This window comes from Takifugu rubripes, chromosome 5 (assembly GCF_901000725.2).
Source record: "Takifugu rubripes chromosome 5, fTakRub1.2, whole genome shotgun sequence".
NCBI classification, from domain to species: Eukaryota; Metazoa; Chordata; class Actinopteri; order Tetraodontiformes; family Tetraodontidae; genus Takifugu; species Takifugu rubripes.
In genome coordinates, this window is record NC_042289.1 from 488,636 (window position 1) to 511,888 (window position 23,253).

At 39.7% G+C, this 23,253-nt stretch overlaps 2 protein-coding genes across 3 annotated transcripts in view; both read right to left on the minus strand.

Annotated features, from left to right (window-relative positions):
- Positions 1-1,297: 1,297 nt before the first annotated feature.
- LOC101071652 (serotonin N-acetyltransferase-like) lies at positions 1,298-4,270 on the minus strand. Its single transcript, XM_003964334.3, has 4 exons — positions 4,223-4,270; positions 3,664-3,898; positions 2,836-2,990; positions 1,298-2,758 (listed from the first exon to the last, which is right to left on the minus strand). The coding sequence occupies exons 2-4, from the start codon at positions 3,818-3,820 to the stop codon at positions 2,390-2,392; spliced, it is 681 nt and encodes a 226-aa protein (XP_003964383.1). The 5' UTR covers positions 3,821-3,898; positions 4,223-4,270; the 3' UTR covers positions 1,298-2,389.
- Positions 4,271-5,064: 794 nt separating this feature from the next.
- The window catches only part of myh11b (myosin, heavy chain 11b, smooth muscle), a 43,429-nt gene continuing 25,240 nt past the window's right edge, over positions 5,065-23,253 (minus strand). The window contains exons 9-40 of one of the 2 annotated variants that reach the window (XM_029836600.1): positions 22,869-22,964; positions 22,566-22,684; positions 21,880-22,032; positions 21,590-21,763; positions 21,257-21,430; positions 18,932-19,046; positions 16,822-17,015; positions 16,320-16,441; positions 16,174-16,243; positions 15,426-15,586; positions 15,206-15,314; positions 14,996-15,127; positions 14,706-14,912; positions 14,486-14,623; positions 14,178-14,301; positions 13,920-14,091; positions 12,890-13,102; positions 12,483-12,627; positions 11,679-11,885; positions 11,281-11,385; positions 11,052-11,204; positions 10,714-10,962; positions 9,573-9,785; positions 9,275-9,487; positions 9,039-9,200; positions 8,665-8,793; positions 8,247-8,335; positions 7,905-8,028; positions 7,609-7,817; positions 7,359-7,467; positions 6,844-7,016; positions 5,065-6,578 (exon numbers count right to left, since the gene is read on the minus strand). In XM_029836600.1, coding sequence (XP_029692460.1) covers positions 6,425-6,578; positions 6,844-7,016; positions 7,359-7,467; positions 7,609-7,817; positions 7,905-8,028; positions 8,247-8,335; positions 8,665-8,793; positions 9,039-9,200; positions 9,275-9,487; positions 9,573-9,785; positions 10,714-10,962; positions 11,052-11,204; positions 11,281-11,385; positions 11,679-11,885; positions 12,483-12,627; positions 12,890-13,102; positions 13,920-14,091; positions 14,178-14,301; positions 14,486-14,623; positions 14,706-14,912; positions 14,996-15,127; positions 15,206-15,314; positions 15,426-15,586; positions 16,174-16,243; positions 16,320-16,441; positions 16,822-17,015; positions 18,932-19,046; positions 21,257-21,430; positions 21,590-21,763; positions 21,880-22,032; positions 22,566-22,684; positions 22,869-22,964 — 4,907 coding nt within the window. In that variant the 3' untranslated portion in view covers positions 5,065-6,424. The remainder of the gene's footprint in view (positions 6,579-6,843; positions 7,017-7,358; positions 7,468-7,608; positions 7,818-7,904; positions 8,029-8,246; positions 8,336-8,664; positions 8,794-9,038; positions 9,201-9,274; positions 9,488-9,572; positions 9,786-10,713; positions 10,963-11,051; positions 11,205-11,280; positions 11,386-11,678; positions 11,886-12,482; positions 12,628-12,889; positions 13,103-13,919; positions 14,092-14,177; positions 14,302-14,485; positions 14,624-14,705; positions 14,913-14,995; positions 15,128-15,205; positions 15,315-15,425; positions 15,587-16,173; positions 16,244-16,319; positions 16,442-16,821; positions 17,016-18,931; positions 19,047-21,256; positions 21,431-21,589; positions 21,764-21,879; positions 22,033-22,565; positions 22,685-22,868; positions 22,965-23,253) is intronic. The other variant, XM_011603647.2, reaches the window with a different exon arrangement.

Sequence of the window (23,253 nt, forward strand, 5' to 3'; positions counted from 1 at the left end):
ACAGACAGACAGACAGACAGGCAGGCAGGCAGCTTACTCTCACAAAGAAACAACACAAAATCATTAACAAAAGACCTTATAGTGCAGGTAATGCCCTTAAATTTCGGTGGCTTTCATTCCTAGTGATTACTAATGTGCACTGCTATTTGATCCCCCTTTTTTTGGCCCATGCTTTTGTTGGCACAGTTACCTGTAAGGTAACACATAGGATGTTTGCTGCACTATTTTTTAACACTCAAAACAATCATTTCCAGAAGTGGAAATCAACAGAAACATTTGTTGCCTTGAAAGAAAACATAGCTAATGGAATAGCGATATCCTGACCTTAATATGGAGGAGAATACAACTGCCTACCTCACAGCTCGGAGGAAGCATCTTTTATGTAGGTAAATTGGATTTAATTAACTGTATTGTCTGAAAGCTGCACACAGTTATTGGCATCTGTCTGATGGGTGTCATATTACCCTGCAGCACAGGAGGAAAAAGCTTTTTGTCCATTGCTCTTTTCACCTTTATTGACAAAAGCCTCCTGCACATCTGCTCCGCATTAATGCCGCTACTACCCCAAATGGTAATTATCACACTTTTATTCAGCAATAAAGTGGTGCACAACCAGCCATTTGTACAGCTGTTATGATCATCAGTCATGCAGCACTTAACACCAGAGCAGCTGGAAAAGTGACTGTCAGTATAAATAAATGCATAAACCATTATTATCTATTGCCAGGCTCCACTGACTAGGCAACCTATATACTAATATATATATATGACAATAACAATGGGTGTGAACAAATTCTGCACATTGCTATGAACAAAAGATCTGAATATAAATAAATCTGGGATGCTTTTCATCAGCTGGGCTCCTAAAGGTAAAAAATAGAAGTCTTGATATTTCTCATTTATTTATTTCTCTTATAAAAAATATGCGCTGATGTTAAACTGGAGTTCTGGGTCACTTTTCAGGTGACCAGTAAATGCCCAAGGTTGTCCTTTAGAGGAGCTGGAGCTGCTGGCATGTTTGTGGATTAGACACAAGTTTTAAATCTCCATTCAAGACAGTGAAATCTTCAGACGGGCTGGCATAAGCCTACTCCATGACTGCTGTAATTGTATAGAGACTCACTTGATCCTGTCTATATACTGCATGAATCTGTTGACTATTATTATCATGATTATTGATATTATTGTTGTTCTTGTCATTATTACTATTGATTGCAGTATCTCATGATCTGATAAATGTGGGGCCAGAGTTTTTCATTAGGAATTGTTCTTTGTTAGATGATTAAACAAAACAAAATTAAAACTAACAACTTTATTTTTTATAAGAAAGTTTGGTACATATTAAAGGCAATACATATTACATTTACATCACACTTTAGTCGTTTAACAGATGCTTTTTTGCAAACCGTCTCACAGCGAGAATACGACATGAAAATTTCAATGCAGATAACAAAATATACGAACAGAAAAAGAAAAAACACATTATTCTTGTGTATTTTCAGGAGATTCTGCTGCATACAGCATTGGTGTGTTGTGTTAGAATAAACTTTAATGTTCCATTCAACACCCATACAAATCTAAATATGATACAAACATATAACATTTTTATTAAAATTCTATGTTGAAACAAGACCAAAATATAACAGTTCAACACACCTGACTATTAATGGTAATGACTCACTAGCTCTGCAGACTACAGATGACTGGATTCTAAATCCTGCTACGTTTACAACATCTAAACCCCTGCTAGAACTGGATAAGGTGAAGGCTGAGCAGCTAAACCTTGTCTCTGACGTCAGCCCATAACAGGGGGAGGAGGGGGGGCTTCATCCAATACAATAACAAATACACACAGTAGAGCCACAGTCTGGTTTCGCTGAGTTATCAATGGCTGAATTCATCGCAGATATTTATGAATTTTGGTCACAATCACATTCATAGAGCATTAAAGTTACGTCAAACTGTGACTCACAGCATTTAAAAACTGTAGATGTTTTCACTTAACACCAATTAAGTCTTTTTGATTTTAAATGAAGTTCATTCACCCCCTGTTTGTAGTGGCTAGTTTTTTCCCCCCTCCTGATTAGTCACAATATCAGTGGAATATATATTAATTTTTAATTGGAACTATAATTGAATTGTAGGTATCTTAGAGCGATATTTTGACTAGTTATACCTTTTTATAGGTTAGGAGTTAAACAAGGTGGGTGTCTGATAAATACCAACAAATCTATTGACAGAGAAAATGTCATTCACATTAATGAAATTGTGGATCTGTTTACCTAGAAGAGTGAAGTTTAAATATATAGTACAAGAAGAAACTCTGTCATATGTCATAGATTTTAGTCACTGTTATTAAGTGATCTTAACTCCATATTAGCCATATTAGTTATACATCAACTTGGTCATCATTGTTTGTTACCGGCAGCGTCAGGGGATGCTGCGGGAACCGGATTGCCTCGCTGTTGCGCCGCATGTACGCGTGCCCGCTGATGGGATACCACATTTCCGTGAAGGTCAAATTCCCCACGGTGATGGCACAGCGCCCCAGCACCTTGAAGCCCGACTTGCAGTAGAAAGGGATGAGGAAATCCTCGCACATAAGCACTGCCCGGCGCACGTTTGGCTGACAGCGGAGGTACTGCAGGTAGCGCCACATCAGGATGGGCCCTTTGCCCTGCTGCCGGAACGTGCGGTGCACTGCCAGAACGTGGATGTGCACAGTGGAGCCGCGGGGTTTGTGGATGGTCAGCGCGTCCTGGAGGAAAGATAGGGCAGAGGGCCACGATTGGTCGTGTGTGCTGTTTCAGAGGCGTCTTGGATCACACCACTTACTGTGGACAGTCTGTCCTGGTCCCACAGGGAGCCGATGATAAACGCGACCAACCGACCCTCCTCGAACCAGCCCATGGACAGCTCCGGACACAACGTCAGGAAATGACGCACCTCGTCCAGGTAGAGAGGACACTCACCTGTGACCGAGGTAAATGCTGAGGGGGAAGAGGGAGAGACCCAGAGGGAGACAGACAGAGAGACAGGGGGACAGGGGGACAGAGAGACAGAGGGACAGAGACAGTGATATTGAGATAGAAAGGGAGAGAAAGAAAGAACGAGAGATTGGTGTCGCTGTGATCCTACATAGCATTTCGGTTCACTCCTTTTTATGGTAACGTTATTCTCTCTTTTCACATGTAGTGTATTCCATAGAGTTCCAGAGGCGTATGCGGGAATACAACCATTTATTTTTATTTCCGAAACACGGACAGCTGCAGAAATACGGGTAAAGGAAAATAGACATGAAAATATTCCTTCACCGTATATTTGACAGTTACATCCATTTTTAAACACAGACCGTCAGTCAGTTTTAGAAGTGCGAAAGACTTATATTTAACTGGCCGGCTCCTCATCGCTTCTCTCTTCTCTCTTCTCTTCTCTTCACTCACAACTTTTACTCTGCTTTTATCTTAGGTGGGTTTTTTCCCCCACATGTGCTGCTTTTACGCACAGACAGCAAATCAATGTAATTAATTGTAGGTTTTAACAAAGTATTGTTTCCTAAATAGCTACTAAAACAAAAAGCTTTCCAGCTGCCTTTTGGTCGATGCGTCTCTCCACTCCGCGCTTATTGCTCCGTCCTGCGTAAATTCCACACGTGTCACTCACCTTCTCGCTCGATCTCATACACGCTGATTGCATCCTGGGTGTTGAGCGGCCGTACCTCACTGGCCGGCAGCGTGTGTCTTCTCTGAATACCAGGGGACACAGAGTGAGACGACGGCTGCATGAGCTTGATGAACGGCTGCGCGCCTGCAACAGACATGGTGCTGCTGCACTCCTCCAGAACTTCTACTGCTCGCTCTCTGTCCACGCCCCTCACCAGAATCACTTTGGCCGGACCCTGACAACAAAAAATGTGGAGTGTGTATTTATAGAAGAGCTATTATTCAGCGGCTCATTTACATTTGACTATTGGCAGCCAGTGACTGAAGGGAGGTCGGAAGTAGGATGGATAATAAGAGGGAAGGCTCCAATTTCTGAAGGCTCTGAAAGATCCTGGTTTGATTTAACCTTCAAACGATGCCACTTATTTGAAAAGTCAATTCAAAGGTGCATTTCTCATAGGTAATGTGCACCGATTAGCTGCAAATCAATTACAACCACAAACGATACAAAGAATTCATCCTTTGGTTGGCTGGAGCAACTTTCCATGACACGAACTTACCTGAAGGTGGGGACGCGTGTGGCGTGACTGGCTCTGCTTACCCTCTGTCTCCCCAACACGCATGCATGTCTTCACTATTAAGTGATTTATCAGTCACATGATAGAGGATTACTCTAGTTGTTTCCACAACTCAGTGCATTATCTTCTCCAAGTGGTGTCCTAAGGCAGGGAGGAGTCGCAATACAAGCACGAGTGGGCACATTTGTGAACCAAATAGGTGAGAAGGAACTTGAATGGCAGCAGCATCGTCGTACTTTGATTGTGGACACACTATCTGATGCCATTCACTGGAATGGGCTGGGTCATGACTGGGTTTTTTTGTAGACATCAAATACACAAGTGTGTATTTTAGAGCCATCCAATAATAGAATATATATATATATATATATATATATATATATATATATATATGTGTGTGTGTGTGTGTGTGTGTGTGTGTGTGTCTATAGAAGCTATAGATACACCTGTATCTTTATACTTTGTAATTGGTTCAAGAGTAGAGCAACTCTATAAGCACAAGTAATAGAAACAGCCTTCGACTGTTTGAACTTACAAGCTGTTCAAGTTTAATCTTACTTGGGTAATATTAAAATTCCAATATCATCTACAGCAGCTGAAGGTCTCTTTCATACTGGGCAGCAGAGATTAGAGCTTTTTGTTTCTTATTATCAACAGAATTAGTAGATAGATGTTTGTAGAATTATGATTTGGTAACAGCAAAATACAAACTGTTCCCTTTGGAATAAACTCTCCAAACGATGGATTTGAATCTCATATTTAAACAAATAATAAAGTTATATCCCCAAAGGTCACCCACATTCAAATGAAAACATGCACTCAGCAAAAATCATATTTTTTATTTATTCAGTAACTTTTATTTTATATTCTGTCCAGTCAGGGAGTCACAAGTCATAATGAAGCACTTGTGAAAATTTTTTCTTACAATACATCAGGGTGAAAAAATTAGATCATTGTTTTGATTTGAATATATTGGCTTTACTGTAATTCCAGTCATGGTGTGGAGATCTGTCTGAGCAGCCATCTGGTGGCCAATCCGGATGTTACAACATGCCAAAAAGGCAATCATTACCAGAGGGTACATCAGAGATGAAAATCAAACATTAAACTTATTTTACACAGATGCAGTGAGGAAAAAAAAAATCTGTGGTGGAATTAATACTTCCAAAATATGTGTGGTATAAAATATACTACTCGGGTACAATATAATGTGCCATATTTTATATTCCGAGCAAAGTTTTAAATATAGTGTGCAGGACTTAAATGTTTAACATTTTCATAGCTAAGATTACTTCAACTGTAGATGAATTCAAAATTAGAGTTAATGCAACTGATTGATGTGCAATACTGAGAACTGTGAAATATATATGGGAGTTTCTATAGTACACAAAAAGATATAAATACAGATAATGTCCCTAGGTTGTTTTAAAAACTTAGAAACTCAAAGAGTAGAAAAGTTATTAATAATAAAAATCAGAGCACCCATCTACAAAGATTCTCATACAATCTGACGTATTAATCATCGTGGTCAAAAGCGGAAAGCCAGAAATACAGGTAAAAAAGTATATTTTCCAATAGCTATATCTTAAGAAGCTTCAGCATCAATCTATTTATGAACAGTATATATGAAACAAATGTAATCTAAAGGTGAACAAAGGCACAGAATAATTAAGCAAACATATGTGAGTAATACAGTTCTCACATAAAATAGTTACCAGTCAGCAGTGACCTACTGTCAAATATGTGAAACTAACACTGTCATAAGAGCAAACAGCACTGGAAATACAACGTTAAAACAAGCTGTTTATTGTAGACTCTTCAAAATCAGAGGAATAGCAACTATGACTAATTAAAGAAGATAATGAATGTGCACATGCGCTCACAGGATTGTGAGCTGAAGTCACTCAGAGGGGTTCTATATTTCTAAAGGGGTAGATTAAGGGCTTAGTTGACAACATATATATGTGTGTGATGCAGCTAATCTCCTTTACTGGAAATGACCTGTGCTGTGATGGGAGTTGCTGTTCATCAGCCCAAAGCTTAATAAGAGGTAAGACAGAGTCAATTTTCACACAGGAGGGTGCCATAGCAAGATCTGTCCAAATGAGGGTAGGGTGCGGGGGGTCCCAAAGGAAGTTGGAAGAGTCTGAAGAAATCGAGTTGGGCTGAGATGATTTGTCTGGTCTACTCTGGCTGTGGCCCGGGTGTCTCATTGGCATTGTTGTCAGTAATCTTGTTTTCCAGCTCATCGTCAGACAGGAGGTCCAAAGAACTTCCCTCCACCTGAACTGGGCGTCTGCCGGAACGACTGGAGGAGAAACTTATGGGGCCACCACGCCTGCAGGAGAGGGACAAGTTTGATTCTCTAACGCCAGATTTCAAGGCAACATCCATACAGCATTATAAATGTCAGTAAATAAGTCTGTAGTTTAACTTAAAGCTTTGTAACTGTTGCATGGGACAAAGGACATGCACAGGAAGAGAGAAACAAAGAAAACACATCTACGTGCAGCTTGAAATACTCGCCCACGGGTTCAAGATGATTTTGGTGTGAATCTAGCATTAGTGTGTGGCAAATTCACGCATCCATCATTGTCATGTACCTGAGGCGGTTCTTCAGCGTGTGAACCTCACGGCTCAGACCCTCACTGGCTTCAGTGGCATCATCAAGTTCCCTCTGCAGTTTCCTGCGTGAAGCGTTAGCTCGTGTGGCCTCCTCCTCTGCCTCCTCTAGCTGACGCTTCAGCTGCTTCATACGAGAGTTGGCCTTTTCCACCTGTACCCACACCAGAGTGTTTTTGGGGTTGGTCTTATGAGACGTGTGTAAGTGACTCCATTACTTACTATTATCATTACTACAGTGACTTCTTTATTAGGTATTGGAGAACTCTTATTCATTATACTTATTACAGTTAAACACAGTTAAGTGACTTCATATGTTCAAAGGTTTTTAATGGTAGCTCCTTAAGCCTGAACTATATCTAGAGGAATCTGTAGGGTAAGGTTCGCTCAGCATTTTTAGAAACATTGCATCACATGCAACTATTACAGGAGAGGGAACAGAGCTGCTCATCTCTTACATCCCTCTTAATAAACTGACAGGCATTGTCACACATACCTGCTCTTTGAATTGGTCAGCATGACGACGCTCATCCTCAACTTGCATGCAGACTTCTTTCATCTTTTTCTCTGTTCTTCTTGCAATTTTGTTGGCTGCTGCTCGCTCCCTTCAAATGGAGAACCACAGGAATTAAAATACCTATTAAAGCATTGGAAATTAAACATTCACAAGCCAAGCGCCAAGTCATTTTATCTTTATAACGCTTAAACTTATTTGGATGAGGTTAGCGTGTAAAATGAAGTCTTACTTGGCCTCCTGCTCCAGCTGCTCCTCCAGTTGTGCTATCTTGGCTTCCAGAGCAGTGATGGAAGCCTTGAACCTGCTCTTCACAGAGCCCTCCAGCTCACCCAGTTTGGCTCTCAGCTCCTTGTTTTGGCGCTCCAGTTGTTGGCGAGCATTTTCACTCTTTTGTGCTGAGCTGCGCTCGGTACTCAAATCTGTGGTCAGAGTCTCCACCTGAGGGTCAGATAGGATGAGATTGTCAGAAAAGCAGTGGGAGAAGACCCTGTGGAAGGCATGTCATTTTTATTCCTTCCATCACACCTGCATAGTGGTCTTTCTGAAGCGGTCATTCAGCAGCTCCATGTTGCCTTGCTCCTCTTCCAGCTCTTCTTCTAGCTGAGCAATGCGAGCCTCCAGCCTCCTCTTCTCATCCATCAGAGCTGACCTGACACATGAAGTAAAAACGTTGAGCGGTTCATCAACAGTATAAATAGGTTAAGAGATATGTAGAAATTAAACAGTAATGCAGCGCATTCGGGAATCAAAGCTGAAGAACAGGAACCGTGGAGCAAAATATCATTCATGTGACAAAAAAAATACAAGATATTTTTGTTTCTAATTATAACGTCTGATAGAAGTAATTTGACAGATGTATTTACTCACTTTCCAGAGGTGCTGTTAGAAATCTCATCCTGAAGCTCATCTCGTTCTTGTTCCGCATGGCGTCGGCCTCTCTCAGAGGCTGCTAGGTCCTGGGAAGGAGAAATTGAGACTAGTTATTTCTAAAGTATTGCAGTCAAGTGATGAAATTTATATATTTAATAGAATATACATTAATAGAGTATATATTATTTTTAAAAGCAGAGAAAAAAGACAGTTAAAGAATGACAGCTAATGAAGTATTAATTTAATAATACATATAATAAAAAAATAATGATGAATTATTTAAGGGATCAAAAGAGAAACTTCTTTTAGTTTCTTTATTTCTCATAATGATCATTTTAAAGTGAACTAAATATCTTTCAGAATGTTATTTCTTAGGGAAGCTTCAGCTCACGACACCACCATCAACAGTTGGTACCTCGTGCAACTGGACAATTTCTGCCTCCAGGCTCTTAAGTTTCTTTTCTGTTTCCTTGGATATGGCAAAAATATCATCTCTAGAAGCTCGGGTGTCTTCCAGCTCTCTTTGGTAGTCTTTCATTTGGGCCTGAAAAAAAGAGCACATTGCTGAAACCCAATATTGTGCATCCTTCAGGTGTGTCTAAAAGTGTGTTTACCATTATTTTTTTTAAATATATATTTTTAGAAATATTTAAAAGTAAAATGTGCAATGACAGATCTGTAATGTAAAATTTGGGCTAAATTGGGGCTGTCTCAGACAGAGATGTTCATTATCAGTTCAACGTTTATTGTTGAATCTTACACTTTGCTTCCTATATTAGGTTTGCTCACCTGTAACTTGCGTAGCTGTTTGATGGCTTCATCTCTTGCCTTGTTGGCTCCCTCTATGTGACTTTCTATGTCTTTCAAATCCATCTCCAGCTTCTTTTTAGCAGCTACAGCCAGTGCTCTTTGCTTCCGCTCATCCTCTAGTTCTGCCTCCATCTCTCTGACCTGAATGGATACAAGTGCCAGTTAGGACAATGTTGTCACAAGGCACTGTAAACGAATGCTGTGGTCCTTCTTACTTGCTTCACCAACGCTCTCTTCTTTTCGTCGTTCTGGTCATCTCGACCCTGAAGGTCTCTTTCATACTGGGCTTTCATGGCCTGCATGTTGACCTCCAGACGCAGCTTTGCATCTTCTGTGGCCTGAAGTTCATCCTCTAACTCCTCCAATTGGGTCTTCATCTCCTCCAGCTGCTGCTCCAGCGTACGCTTGGACTTTTCCAGCTCGTGGACCTACCAGGTAGGAAGACAAGTACAACATGGGTATAATATGTGACAAAGTTGACAAATCTTATGTGCTCTAGCGATCTTCACTCACGTTTTTGCCCACGTCATCCTTTGAGCTCATCAGATCTTCCATTTCTGTACGAAGCTGCTTGTTGATCCTCTCCAGCTCCTCTTTAGCTTCCAGTGCCTCATCCAAAGCTCTGGCCAGTGACAGAGCTTTGGTCTCCTTCTCTCTAGCTTCAGCTTCAGCACGGTCACGTTCTTCAGCGTAACGGGCTGAAACATTCTTCTCTTCAGCCAGCATCTAGATAGAAGGTGGGAGAGTGGGACAGTACAAGAATTTGTCAATGAATATAATGATAATAATATAATAATGCTCATGTGAAAAAATCAGGGTTACAGCCACAGCCGGGGTCTCTCACAGCTGTCACCTGGTAAGACAGGGAAAACACCCTACACACACAATTCTAACACACTTCTTTCAAGTCTCCAGTCAACCTAATGTGCATGTTTTATGGACTCTCAGAGGCGAATTAAATTTACAACAAATGACGAAATAACGTAAGCTACACTTATAGTCTACCTAGGAGTTTTCTATACATATACTACAAATGTATGTCGATTACAGTGATCCCTCGCTATATCGCATTTCATCTTTCACGGCTTCGCTGCTTCACGGATTTTTTTTGCGAGTCGTTCATTGCAGTTCTCAAATATAATCGAAGGTGGCATATCCGTTTATAAAAATCTTCTTGCTCAGAAAAAGAAAGAGCGCCAACAACTACCCATAACAATGTTCTTCTCCTGCGCCTTCAGTAGAAACAGACGCTCCAGAGGAGCGGAGTCAGGACGAAGAGGCACAGCTGGGACTGTGAAATACGCCAGTGACAATGTTTCCAACCTTGTATTACTATATTAAAATTATTGTTTTAAACAAATTTTGGGCTTTAAAACAGGTTTTGATTTTTGGTTTCATTCTACAGTTCAGTATTGCATTGTAAAATAATAAAAAAAAATGAAGCTGACTACTTCACGGATTTCACTTTTCGCGTGTTATTTTTGGAACGCAACTCCCGCGATAAACGAGGGATCACTGTACATCCAATATCATCTTGTAAGAACGTAGGCAACTTAAGACTCCCAGGATCTACACACTTGATTTAGATATTTCTTGATAAATTTGCAGAACCTCAGGGTGTTTCACAGAAAAAACATTTCAAAGTGTCAGTCACCTGGTCAAATTTCTTCTGTTTCTTTTCCAGGTTGGAGACAATCTGTCTCTGGTGATCCAGGTCTACAGTGAGATCATCCAGCTCCTGTTGGAGACGTGTTTTTGTCTTCTCCATCTTTTCAAAGCCAATTGTTTTCTCCTCCAGACGCTGTGTCGTCAACTCCAAGTCCTTCTGAAGTTTCTTCTTGATTTCCTCCAGGCTGTCTATTGTTCCAATATCATCTTCCAGTTTTTTCTTGCTCTCTGACAGCTTTAAAGCATAAATGAGAAAGAAAATCAAAAACAAAAGCACAATAATTGGATCACGACTTGCTTTCTCAGAGAGCAAAAGTGTCCTACCTGAGCCTGGAGGGTCAGAATCTGCTTCTCTAGATTCTTGCGAGCTTCCTCATCCTCTTCCTGCTGTTCCTGAAGAGTGTTCTTCTCCTCCTCCAGCTGGCGAAGGCGGCTGCTGAGATTGAGTTTCTGACGCGTCTCCTCTTGAAGGAGCTCCTGAATGACAGAATGTTCATGCAGTTTATTTCATAGAGAAGATTGAGTTTGCTGCTTTAGAGATGCTTTGTTTCACCTGCTGGTCTTGTAGTTGACTTTCTAGTCCACTAATATCTTTGGTCGTCTTGATACACTTCCTCTCGGCATCTTCCAGTAAGGCAGACACATTGTCCAACTCCGTCTTTAAAAAATAACAAGAAAAAAGGTACATTTTGAAGGTTTTAATCTCATAAAGGCTGCTTAGTAATGAAGCATTTGATCATTTTAATTATGGAAATGAAACCCATTACGTGTTCTCAAAAATACATGAAATTAAAATGCACAACACTTTTGAACATTTCTTCAAATCTAATGCCAATATTTGTTAGTGCATGATGTCAAGAAAAAGAAAGTCGATCTCTATGAACTCAATTTCTTTCTCTCTGTATATGAGTGTGTGTGTGTGTGTACATATAAGTGTTTTTTTCAACTCACCTGTAGTTTATGTGAGCGGTCTAACAGCTCTCCTTTGGCCCTCTCTCCCTCGGTTACTCTAGCTGTGAGCTCCTGCAGCTGAGCTTCCAGTTTCTTCCGTTTGTGTTCAGACTCCATCTTTCCCTGTTGCAGAGTCTTCACCTCACTGGCCATTTCCTTGTTGCTGTTCTCCAGACTCTGCTTCGTCTTTTCCAAATTACCCTTGAACTGCACATGGGCAACAATAAATATTAGCGTGGTTCAAATAGCATTACATATTTTAAATTAAGTTCTCAGAGCGTAAAAGTTAATGAAGAAAAAATACTCTGAGACTTGTTTTTTATAAAAATTACTTTAAAGTAAGAAAATAAACAAAAGCGTTGTGGCAAAAGTGGCAAAATGACCAAAGGAAAGATGACGTTTGTTCCTCATAATTACGTAAAAAGGTGTATGATGAATAATATACGTATATTTTACTAATGACAGAATATGACTCAAAATAAGAAGTTAAAAAAGTCCTTTATTGACTTTCCCCTAAGATTTATGACTTTTTAAAAGAACCTGAATAAAAATACAAAAATCCGATAGGTAAAAACAATACAACTGCTTCCCAGGAGGAACTGAGGTCCTTTAAGATATTAAGTTATTTTTTTTACACAATAAGTCTGAATTTAAAGTCAGAGTTGAAGTGTTGTGCAACATGTGGATTCAAAATTGATTAGTTATTTTTGTTTTTTGGACAATTTCACCTTTTCTGGTAAAGGTAGCAGTGTGTCATTTTGCTTGGTTGTGTTTTGAATGATAAAGTGTGAAGAACTGTGTCACCCTCTTGGCCTGTTCCAGTTGTTCAGACAACTCCTCCAAGGCAGTGGCATGTCTCTGTCTCATCTCCTGAATCTGTGACTCGTGGTTTTTTGTTTCCTCGTCAATTGTCTTCTTCAGCTCTGCAACCTCCTGTTCACGCTTGGTCCTGCAGACAACAAGGATAGGCTCAATTCACCTTTACTTTATTTATAAAACGGTGAGGTGAATTCGCTCAAGGTTCTTTGCCCCGGCATGCGACGACTGCACCCAATATTACTCCCCGCCTGAGCAACACAACAAACTTAGTTCAAGTATTGCTAACCTAATTGATGGTCTTTACAAGAGAGGAAATGAAATTAAGCACTGTGCTGATTAGAGAGAGAGTTGAATGGTCCCCTGTCATTTCTATACGTACAACTATACATCACCTCAGTTCCTGCTGGGCAGCAGTCGTATCAAGCGTGTCTTCTAACTCTGTCTTAAGGGCCTCCAGCTCTTCACTCAGATCCCTTTTAAGTTTCTCAGCTTTGTTCCGAGCCAGTTTCTCTGACTCAAGGTCCTCCTGCAGCTCAGACAGCTGAGCCTGTAGCTCCCTCGCCTGTTTCAGAGCATTGTTCTTCTGAGTGGCCTCATCCTCATTCCTGTAAACCAGTAAAAACACATAGGTGGAAAACAGACATGACAGATGGTGGAAAATCAAGAATCTGTCTCCAAATTTCTATAAAAATAAAACTACCAATTATTGTTTCTACAGCAAAATTGAAAATCACCTCTTAGTGAATAAAGAGAATAATGACACAGAGGCATTATCACATTATTTTCCTAATTCTACAGAATCATCTACAGTATTTTGTTTTTACAGACTACTTAAAAAATTACATATATTTAGGAAATATCTCCATATATTTTAGATTTTCAAATAAAGTATGTATTTATCCTTTGTTGGGGCATTACTGTCATTTGACATAGACTATATAAAATTTGATTTAATTAAGAAATGCACCATATTATTAAATCGCAAATATCCTAAATTTATGCAAGTCTACCATTAGGTGGCCACAGGGTGGTAGGAGAGTCTGTGTTTGTAAAGTAACTACTTGCAGCAGTCTCAAGGACTGACATAAAAGGAACAGCAAGCTAAACAGGACAAAAAATACCATTCTGATGACACACACTCATAGCGTCATCTATCACAAACACATTCCAAAAGACTAAATACAGCCAACACAAACCAAAAAGGCCGCTGTTTTGTTCTGTATTATACAAGATGTGAGTGGGGGTAAATGAATTCAGTGCAGGTGTGAGGGTGTCTACAGTGTGATGACGATATTGTGAAGCTATGTAGCACTTAGCTCATTCTGACTCATAGCATTGGAGGTATACTTAGTTCCACACAACCTAATATAGCTCAAACCACACTGTGTGATGTGTTCTTAGGTGAGCGGGGTCCTCTCCCACCTCGCCTGCATCATCTGCTGCTCTTCTTCTTTCTTGCCTATCTGACTTTTAAATTCTTCAATCTGGGTCTGTAATTCAGCAATCTGGTCCTGAAAGTCAGAGGTCTCGCCATCTAGCTTTCTTTTAGCCTTTTCCAGCTCCTGGCGTGTTTTCTCTTCCTTTTTCAGTCTCTCTGAATTAGAAAAGATGTTAATTGGCAAACATGTAAGACAGCTAAGAAACAAAGTCTCATTGATGATAATTCATTGGGAAGTTTACCCTCAAGGTCAACCATCATGATCTCCTGCTTGTTTTTGTGTTTTCCCAGATTCTTAGCCTTTTCCTCCTCTTCAGCTAGCAACGAAGACATCTCATTAATCCGGTCCTCCATCAATTTTTTCTCCTTAAGAAAAGAAATGCTGAGAGGTTAAAATAGACCTCTAATCCATTTCTGATTCTGGTTTGGTCATTTTAGAAAATGGATTTTCAATCATTTAAAAATAAAAACTTTAGGAAAATGTTCATGATTAGGTTTGGCTTTGTGTCTTTCCAGTTTCATTGTAACGGTGAGGTCTTCTGCGTTTCACCTTGAGATATTTTGAGTTCTGGTCTTCTAAAAGTAAAACATCTTCTTCCAGTTTCTTCGTTTTGGACTCAGTGGTCACTTTCTCCAGCTGCAGCTTCTGTCTTGTGGCTTCCTCCTCATCTAGCTGTTCTTCCAAGTCCTACACACAAAACCCCAAGATTGGAATTTTAAAAAAATCATATCAGGTTTATGTTAGAATGCAGAAGTATGTTATCACTCACCTGTATATGGCTCTGCATTTTTTTCTTCTCATTCTGAATGCTCTGGTTTCTCTCTTCCTCTTCTTCAAGTCTGGACTCCAGATCATGAAGAATCTCCTCCAGCTCTTGCTTTCTGGAAGCCAGGCGTGCCCTCATCTCCTCTGCCTCTGCAAACAGCTCTGTCTCTGCCTGAAGCTGCTCTGCAAGGATGTTCTTCTCCTCCAGCAGCTGCACATAAGTGATTTTCAGTCGTGACTCTCCAAATATATGTATAATCTGTTGTTAGACGTTTTCCTGTCTGATATGCTGACCTGCTGGTTTTTCGTCTCCATCTCCACCAGCTGTCCTTCCACCTTGGTTTGCTTCTCCTTCACCTTGACCAGCTCCTCATCCTTTGCCTGCATCTCTTCCTCTTGTCTGGTGACCTGCAGCAGAGGCTTCACCTAGAGAGATGGTTAATTGAAATCATTAGTGAGCTGTAAAAGTCAAATCCCTGGATTGGACATGCAACCAGGACTTACCTTGGTAAAGAGTCTCCACCACTGCCAGTGGCGCAGCTTTAAATAAGCAGCACAATTTCGCTGAAGCACCTTTAGAGCACTTAGCTGCTGCTGCTTCTTAGCAAAGGCCCTGAAACAGTGCAGAAGAGGTTGACTGAGTGAGATAATATCATTGATATTTGCCTGTACTGTAAAAGTTCAATGTAATCACATATGAGCCTGGGAGTAATTAGAGCCTTACTTGCGTGCCAGATATCCCCGACAGACAGCCTGAAAGTAAATGATGATGTCAGTTATCTTGAGGTCCCGCTCTTCCTCTAAATGTGCAAGGACTCCAGCCCTGAAGAAGATCTTACTTTGGCCAATACGGAAGAGGTTTCCATCCAGCTCCAGAGCCTGAATCTACCAATGAGATGGGGAGGAATTCTAAATGTATTTGTAAACCGTTTAGTGCATTTGTCTCAAAATTTCTCCAATATACTAGTTATGACTAGATGAAAAGAAATGTAATGATCAAACAAATTTGTAAAATAAAATTCTTTTATTTTTCTTTATTTATATAGTGTGTGTCACAATAAGAATTGTTTCTAGGTGCTTTCCAGAATCCCAGGGCCTGACCCCCAACAAGCAACAGTGGCAAGGAAAAACTCCCCTTTAACAGGAAGAAACCAGGCTCATATAGGGGGACCCTCCTGCTGAAATTAAAAATGACATTACAATAATTGCTATAAATACTAATAAGGATAATATTAACTGTAATAATTCTATAATAATAAAAGCAGTTGAAAGTCTAAGCATTAATTAAAACATTTTCTCTAGTTATACTCTTGACATATCTAGAAATATCTTTCTTTAAATATGTTCAAAGGTCACAGTTCAAGTAATACAAACAAAGTGAGTTTTTAGAAGGTGTCATGTGTCTCATTACAACACTTTAATGCCTTAAAATGATTTGTGAATCAGTCATATTTAGGATTCAGGCAACTTACCATCCTCTCACAGGCCTGCTTGCCATCCATGAAGCCTTTAGGAATGGCATTAGGTGTGAGGATCTCGTACCTGAATAAGGAGGGAGTGGGAAAATGACACTTCCATACTTAATAAAGTAGCATCGTAAAAAGTAGCACAGTATTACCTCTGTCTGAACTCCTGGAAAATAATGCGGTTCGGAAAGCCCTGTCTGCATATCCGAATCCCCTCCAGCACACCATTACACCTCAGCTGATCCAGAACTAGGTGGGAATCAAGTTTACCAGCCTGCAGGGGGAAAAGGGACATATGATGGTGTGTTTGAGGATGTGTTGTATACAAAAATATTTCAGTTCCATAGCTGTAAAAAATGAAGAAATTACTAAATGTTTCTACACACCTACCTACATCCAAAATCTTTGTATGCAACAAAAAATTAAAGATGCGTAAAGCAAATGTATCTGAATTTTAGTTAAAACTATCTCCCTTATGCTGTAAGACTTAAAATACTGTATATGGTAGCCTAAATTGCCTAATCCAAGAGAAAAACATGATTAACCACAAGTTTTATATACTTTGCTTTCCATTGTTGTCCTGAGCTATAACCCCATCTGCTGATGCTTCCCTTAAATGTTCCATTCACTAGAGCACTGTCTGCGACCACTGACCCTTTTTTCATGATTGGGGATGATGCAGCGAACAAAGTTGGGGTTGGTGTTCCTCAGGGTGGCCATGAGCTTGGACAGCTGTTCCTTATACAGCTGACCCACGGTGCGGAACATGCCCTTCTTAGTCTTGTAAGCAGCACCAAATGCTGTCTCGTTCATGCCTGCAACCTGGTCCAGACCCACAATTCGGTCAACTAGTCATACAGAATGAAACAAAGGGACGTCAATATTATTGGATTCAGAATTCCTCAGTTTACACGAATATGAGACAATGAAAACTGTAAAAATCAATTTCACTTTAATTCCTTGGAGGGTTTTTTATAAATAATCTCAACCAATCTGGCACACTCAACCTTTAACTGATCAGGTATTGTTCTTATGTGAGAACCGATTCAAATACATGCTTTATATAATATAAGGCATGCCACAATAGCACAAACCTAAACTTGATTTATTGTTGTTCATATACTACAATAAAAACTGACCAACTAATTCAAATGCACTATTTTTATGTTGTCTGTTCTCCCAGTCACTGCAAATATAATGGTGCAGCAGTACCAATAAGGCAGTCAATGAAGGATTTTAATGACAGAGGATAGTGCGGGCAAATTGAGCCGATCCAGCGGCCCAACTCAATCTTTATCAATCAATCTTTATTTATATAGCGTCTTTTACAATCCAAATTGTTTCTAGGCAACTATTGAGTCATACACTTTAACCCAGTCTAATCACCATGCATAAATGATACATGATTATATGATTATATCGATACATGATTATGTATCGAGATGAATAGATTTAGATATCTTAGTCTCAGTCGGTCCGTCCATCCGTCTGTCCGTCCATCCATCCATCCATCCATCTCTCATTTATATATTAGTTATAACAAGATTAAAAAATAACCTTGCCTTCATTGATATATTTTCACAAGAATCAGAAGGGTGAAAAATGGAGTATCAGAGGTTTACACAACAGCCATGCAAAGCTAAGCATTTATATTAATGCATAGTTTTAGCTGTCTGGAAGGACAGGGAGCTTGTAAAGCCTCCACTGAATGAGGGTGAAGAAAATCCTCCGATGAAAAACGATGACATTATTATTGTCATTCACCTGGAACTTCATCGAGCCCAGACACATTTTCATAGAAAGAGGCTCTCTGAAATGTCTGTATGTCTACAACAGACAGAGACAAGAAAACACACTCCAATCATTCATACAGCAAACAATGTTAATTAGCATTAATCAGGTATTAAAAGAGTCCTAAAGAGGGTCAGTTTGTCAGTTAGGTGATTAAAAACGATTCACTAGTGGTTAGTCTGAGAAGTGTTAGTATAAAATAGTTTACTTTCACCACACATTTACTTTGGACTCCATCCCGAGGGAGAATGCTAAGCTTTAAAGATTTTAAAGAAACATTCCCAACCTGCTGTACTCACACAGAACATTAACCGTATCAGCTCTGAAGCTCAAACACACCAAAAAAGAGAAAATGTCATATTCTTTGTGCTTAGAAACCAAATTCTGCTGGCAGTGTTGGCATCCACAGCCACAACAGCTCTGTAATTTTTTCATTTGGAGATTTTCACCCATTTTATAATTTGCAACAAATAATATTGTTAGTACGCATTCTTGCGTTCACACTGCAAACAATAAATCTTTACACAAAGAGCTGAAAATTATATACATTTCCAGATGCAAACAGATGCCAGAAACATCTGAAGTATTCTTAACTTGACTGAAACATCAGATACTGAATCACTTGTTGCCTGCTCTTCAAAATTTCATTTTAATTTATTTGTGTAATATCTTAAGTACAAATAATGCATGACACCAACAATCACACCACTATGAGCTATAAACCATCAAGCTATTTTCTCTAAAACTACTAATCAGTTTAAATGCTTATACTACTTAATCTTATTTTTATTCTTATTTCACCTCATTCTTTCTGCACCAGCTGAATTAAAAAACATGGAATCTTGGTGAATTAGTGCTGAAAGCCAATGAGGACAAATGTTTTTTCATCTGTGTTTTAAAATGCTCCATTACCCCTTGACTTGAAAGTGATAGCTTAATTGTTATCAAAGACTGTTTTGTTTAAGAAACTCACCATCTTTCCAGAGCTCAGCCACAAATTTGTCTGTTGACTGATGCAGTAACGTGGCCACATTGTCATTCAAGGGGTCCATGTTCTTCATTAGCCACTCATCTGCTTTATAATCCACCTGGGAAACAAAACAAATGCTAAAAAAGACCCTTGTTTTCTTTATTTCAACACCATGAATATTTGCATCCTGACAACAATAAGTAATAAAACAACACTTTTCAGACAGTAACCAGCTACAATGACCACAGATCAGTTTTGAAGAAAATAAAAATAGCGAAATGATTGTTGAGACCATGTACCTTGTTGCTTTATTCTCAGTCTCGCTCCTTTTCAAGAGGGAATATCAATCTTTCCTTGCACTGATACCATGAACACCTTGCTGACCCTGACCTTTTTGGTTTGTGTTGGACACTTGCTAATTTTTATTTTTCTTTCTAAGCTTGGAGCTTAACAAAACAACATGTATATTTAACAAGCCAGCTTTCAAGATTGTTCCATTCTTGAGGTTTGCTTCTAAAAAGAATATGGCTGAATATCCACAATACAGGTTGCCAACTGTGTCTTCTGAGAAGACACAAAATAGGTGCTATTTTGAAGTAGTTGGGCCTGTTGTAGCTTCCACATGGCTCACACTCTCAACAGATGCCCAAAAGCCTTTATTTATGGCTGTGTGGCATCTGTCTGGCTGTGAATATGTCCTGTGAGTTCTCTGGCCAGCAGCTGCAGCTCTTCATGTCTGAGCTGATCAGTCTTGGAAAAACACACACATACATCTGCCTCCTTATCCAGCCAAGATAAAGGAGCTGGTAGATGTTCCGTACATAAGCCATGAGCACCCTGTGGACCAGCCAAATGCCAGTTTCAGGATGGATAAGTGTTACACTTGTAACTGTGTGAATCCTGAAAATTGTTACCTCTGTTTTACCAGATGTCTATGCAAATCTGGTAAAGACATGACACACTCCAAAATTAGATAATCCCTGGTGACACTGGGTTATTCAATTATGGTGGGGTGGTCAGAAGAAAGTTATGAGGAGCCTTTGTGGGTGGAGAAACCACAAGCTCACCCTCATCTCCTTCATCATAGCAGAATTTGAAATTGCAAGCTAAGTGATGTTTAAAGGAGAGGCCAGTGTGTGTCTCAGTTTTTGAATGGTGCCAGATGTGACCGACTGCTTTTCATCTGCAAAAAAAGGATGTGGTGGTAAACTCCGGAAAAATCATGTTTTTTTGTCCAAGTCAATTACAACTTGCCTCTAGCTGTAATGACTGATACCTTCACAGTGCATGGGACTGTACTGTACATATATTTCTATAAATAGACACCAATGCATTGTCCTTATGCTCCTGCCCACAGTGAAAAAACAGCCAACTATAATAAATGTTATTTAGCAGGTTCAAGATGACTTGACTGATGTGCCTTATATGAGACAAGCAAAATACTGTTCCATCTGTAAACTATCAACTTTATGAATTTTGATGACTTTAGAAATCTTTATTCAGCCTCTAAAATAATGGAGGACTGGTTTTGTACTTACTTTTGTTCAAATTGTTTTACTTTGTTGTTTTTAGAGGACATGATGTTGGGTAACCTGAAATTAGGAATGCAGTACCTCTTTATGGTTTTCATTAGAGGCCTGAAAAAGCAAATTCTCAGTGTCTCTGCTTATTTTTTCACTCGAGGAAAATGCTGAATTTATTTAATAAAGTTCGAATTTATTGCTGGCTTCTGCACTGACTATTTCAATAATCTTTTCAATAATCTTTTTTCCCCCGTAACGCTCAGGTTCTTGGGTGATGTTTCGCTAAACACTGTCTATAACAGTAAAAAAGACACATACTCTTGAAACTAACACTCAGGAGAGGATATCAGCTTTCCCGCTACAACTGACTGACAAGAACCCTCTCTGGAATGCTGTGAAATATCCTTCTCTCTTTACAGATGGGAGACCTCTGCTGAAAGGTGAATTTTTTAAACCCCTGTTATATAATCAGCAGGCAACAAAAATTCAGAACCCCACCAATGAGAACCAGATGTGGTTCTCATACAGCAGCAGCAGTGCGATAACTGGCCTATTGTTAGTAGGGAATGTCCTGTTCTGCCTTTAGAAGTGTCTCTACTGCCAAGATGTGCTGCAAAATAGGTCAAAATGTAGTAGTGGCATAAGAAAATGTGCACAGGGCTCAATGGGACTACAACAGTGACTTTATACATTCTTTGTGGCTAATCAAGAGTTTTAGCCTTAATACATTCTTTGTGGCTAATCAAGAGTTTAACCACACAGCATGAACTTAAACAGGATGTGAGATAAAACCACTGAAACATACTCGGCCTGCGTAGTGAATGATGGAAAAGTCCGCTTTGTCCTTTAGTTGCCGTGGCTTCTGAAATTTGGAATGGGTTCCCTGTTCCTGGAGCACTTTGTCTATGAAAGTCTTATCTGTAGCCTTGGGGAACCAGCATTCTTCATCCAGCAGAGCAAGGATACCAGGTGGGTTATTCTAAGTGGGAGACAACAGATCATATAAACAGGGCTGTTAAAACGTCAGATAGTCACTCCATGGCAATTAAAGAAATGTTTAAAAACCATCACACCTATGAAGAAAACTCATAATAATAAGTCGTATGTCCCAACTCCCCAAAATACAAAGGCGACTGACCGGCCTCTCAATGAGGTCAATGCAGGGCTGCAGATCCAGGCCAAAGTCAATGAAGCTCCACTCAATTCCCTCCCTCTGGTACTCTTCCTGCTCCAGGATGAACATGGTGTGGTTGAAGAGCTGCTGCAGCTTCTCATTGGTGTAGTTGATGCACAGCTGTTCAAATGAATTCAGCTGAAAGGAAGCACATCTGTCTGTTAAATCCACATTGCCTTGAAGACAAAGGTGTACAACCTTCAACATGTGGTGCATTTTATTTGAATGTGTATTTTAAACATAAATATCAGCACCTGAAAAATCTCAAAGCCTGCGATATCGAGGATGCCGATGAAGGACGCCCCTTGGCGCTTGGTCCTGTCCAGAGCTTTGTTGATGCGGTGGACAAGCCAACGAAACAAGCGTTCATATGTTGCCTTGGCTAAAGCCTCAACAGCAAAGTCAGCCTGCAGAATAAACAGAAATTTGTTGCACGCCCTGACTAAGAAAATGCCACACGAGACTGATTGTAAACTCCATTATCCTTGGTGGGAGGGTGTGAATGTGAGTGAATGTGAGTGAATAATGGTGAGTGGTGAATGGGTTTCCAGGTTGTATTCCTGCTTTGGTAGAGTTGGGCTGACTAAAATTTACCATACATTGAAACATTAAAGCTGTTGACATGTATGCCAATGTATGCAATCTCAGACTTTCTAAATGTTGGGGATGCTGGCAACCCTGCTATTATAGAGTGTCTGGCATCATGGCGACTGTGTTTAAACTGTGTTAAAAAGAGTAGACCTTCTCTTAAATGTAAAACGAGCAGACGTTCTGAGTGGTTACTGTCATGTTCGACTGGATCCATACGCGCTTGGGGAGAAGGTGAAATTAGCATTTTGAGACTGTAATCTGTGCCTCACATTTAAAAGGTCCTGGGTTAAAAAACAAAGATAAATCTTAAACCTTACTTATAATTTGTAAGTTATGGTTTAGAATTTACCTGTTCTTTGGTCTGTGCCTTCTGTACATAATCTCGTCCAACTTTGATTCTGGGGGTCAGGATTGCTCTGGTGAACTCCATTACATTCATCCCAAGAAGGTGGCAGAGCTTCTGTGCCGCTGAAAATACACAAATACAAGGGGAGCAAGTCAATTTCTGGGTTGATACAATGTCCTTTTTTAAAAAAAAAAAGAAAAAGAAAAAAGATTGATACATTTGTATGACTTGATTTGAATTTCTTTTTCTATTACAACCAGATTAATGAATGCCAAAGGACAGCGAGTGTGTGTATTTAGTGGTAACCTGTGTTTTCCGGCATGGAGGCCTGATCAGTATTTCTCTCCTTCTTGAATACAATGTTCCCAAACTGAAGCACTGCTGAAACCACCTTCAACATTGCTAGAAAGGAACAGACAACACATAGCAATTACTGTATTACATTTGAAATATGGCAGACCAATAAACGTTTGATCTTAACAATTCACAATTAGTAACAGCTGGGTTCATCTGATTGTTTCTGTGGGGAAGATATAGTATACAAGAGAGCAAAGATTTATGCCTTATTTTACACTGTATCAAGGAGCACTGACGTTAGATAACTGTCAAAACAAACCAAAACCATTTATCTTGTGGAAATTTGGACAAACAGTTCTAAAAATTCCTCACAGAATATTGTTTCCATATTTTA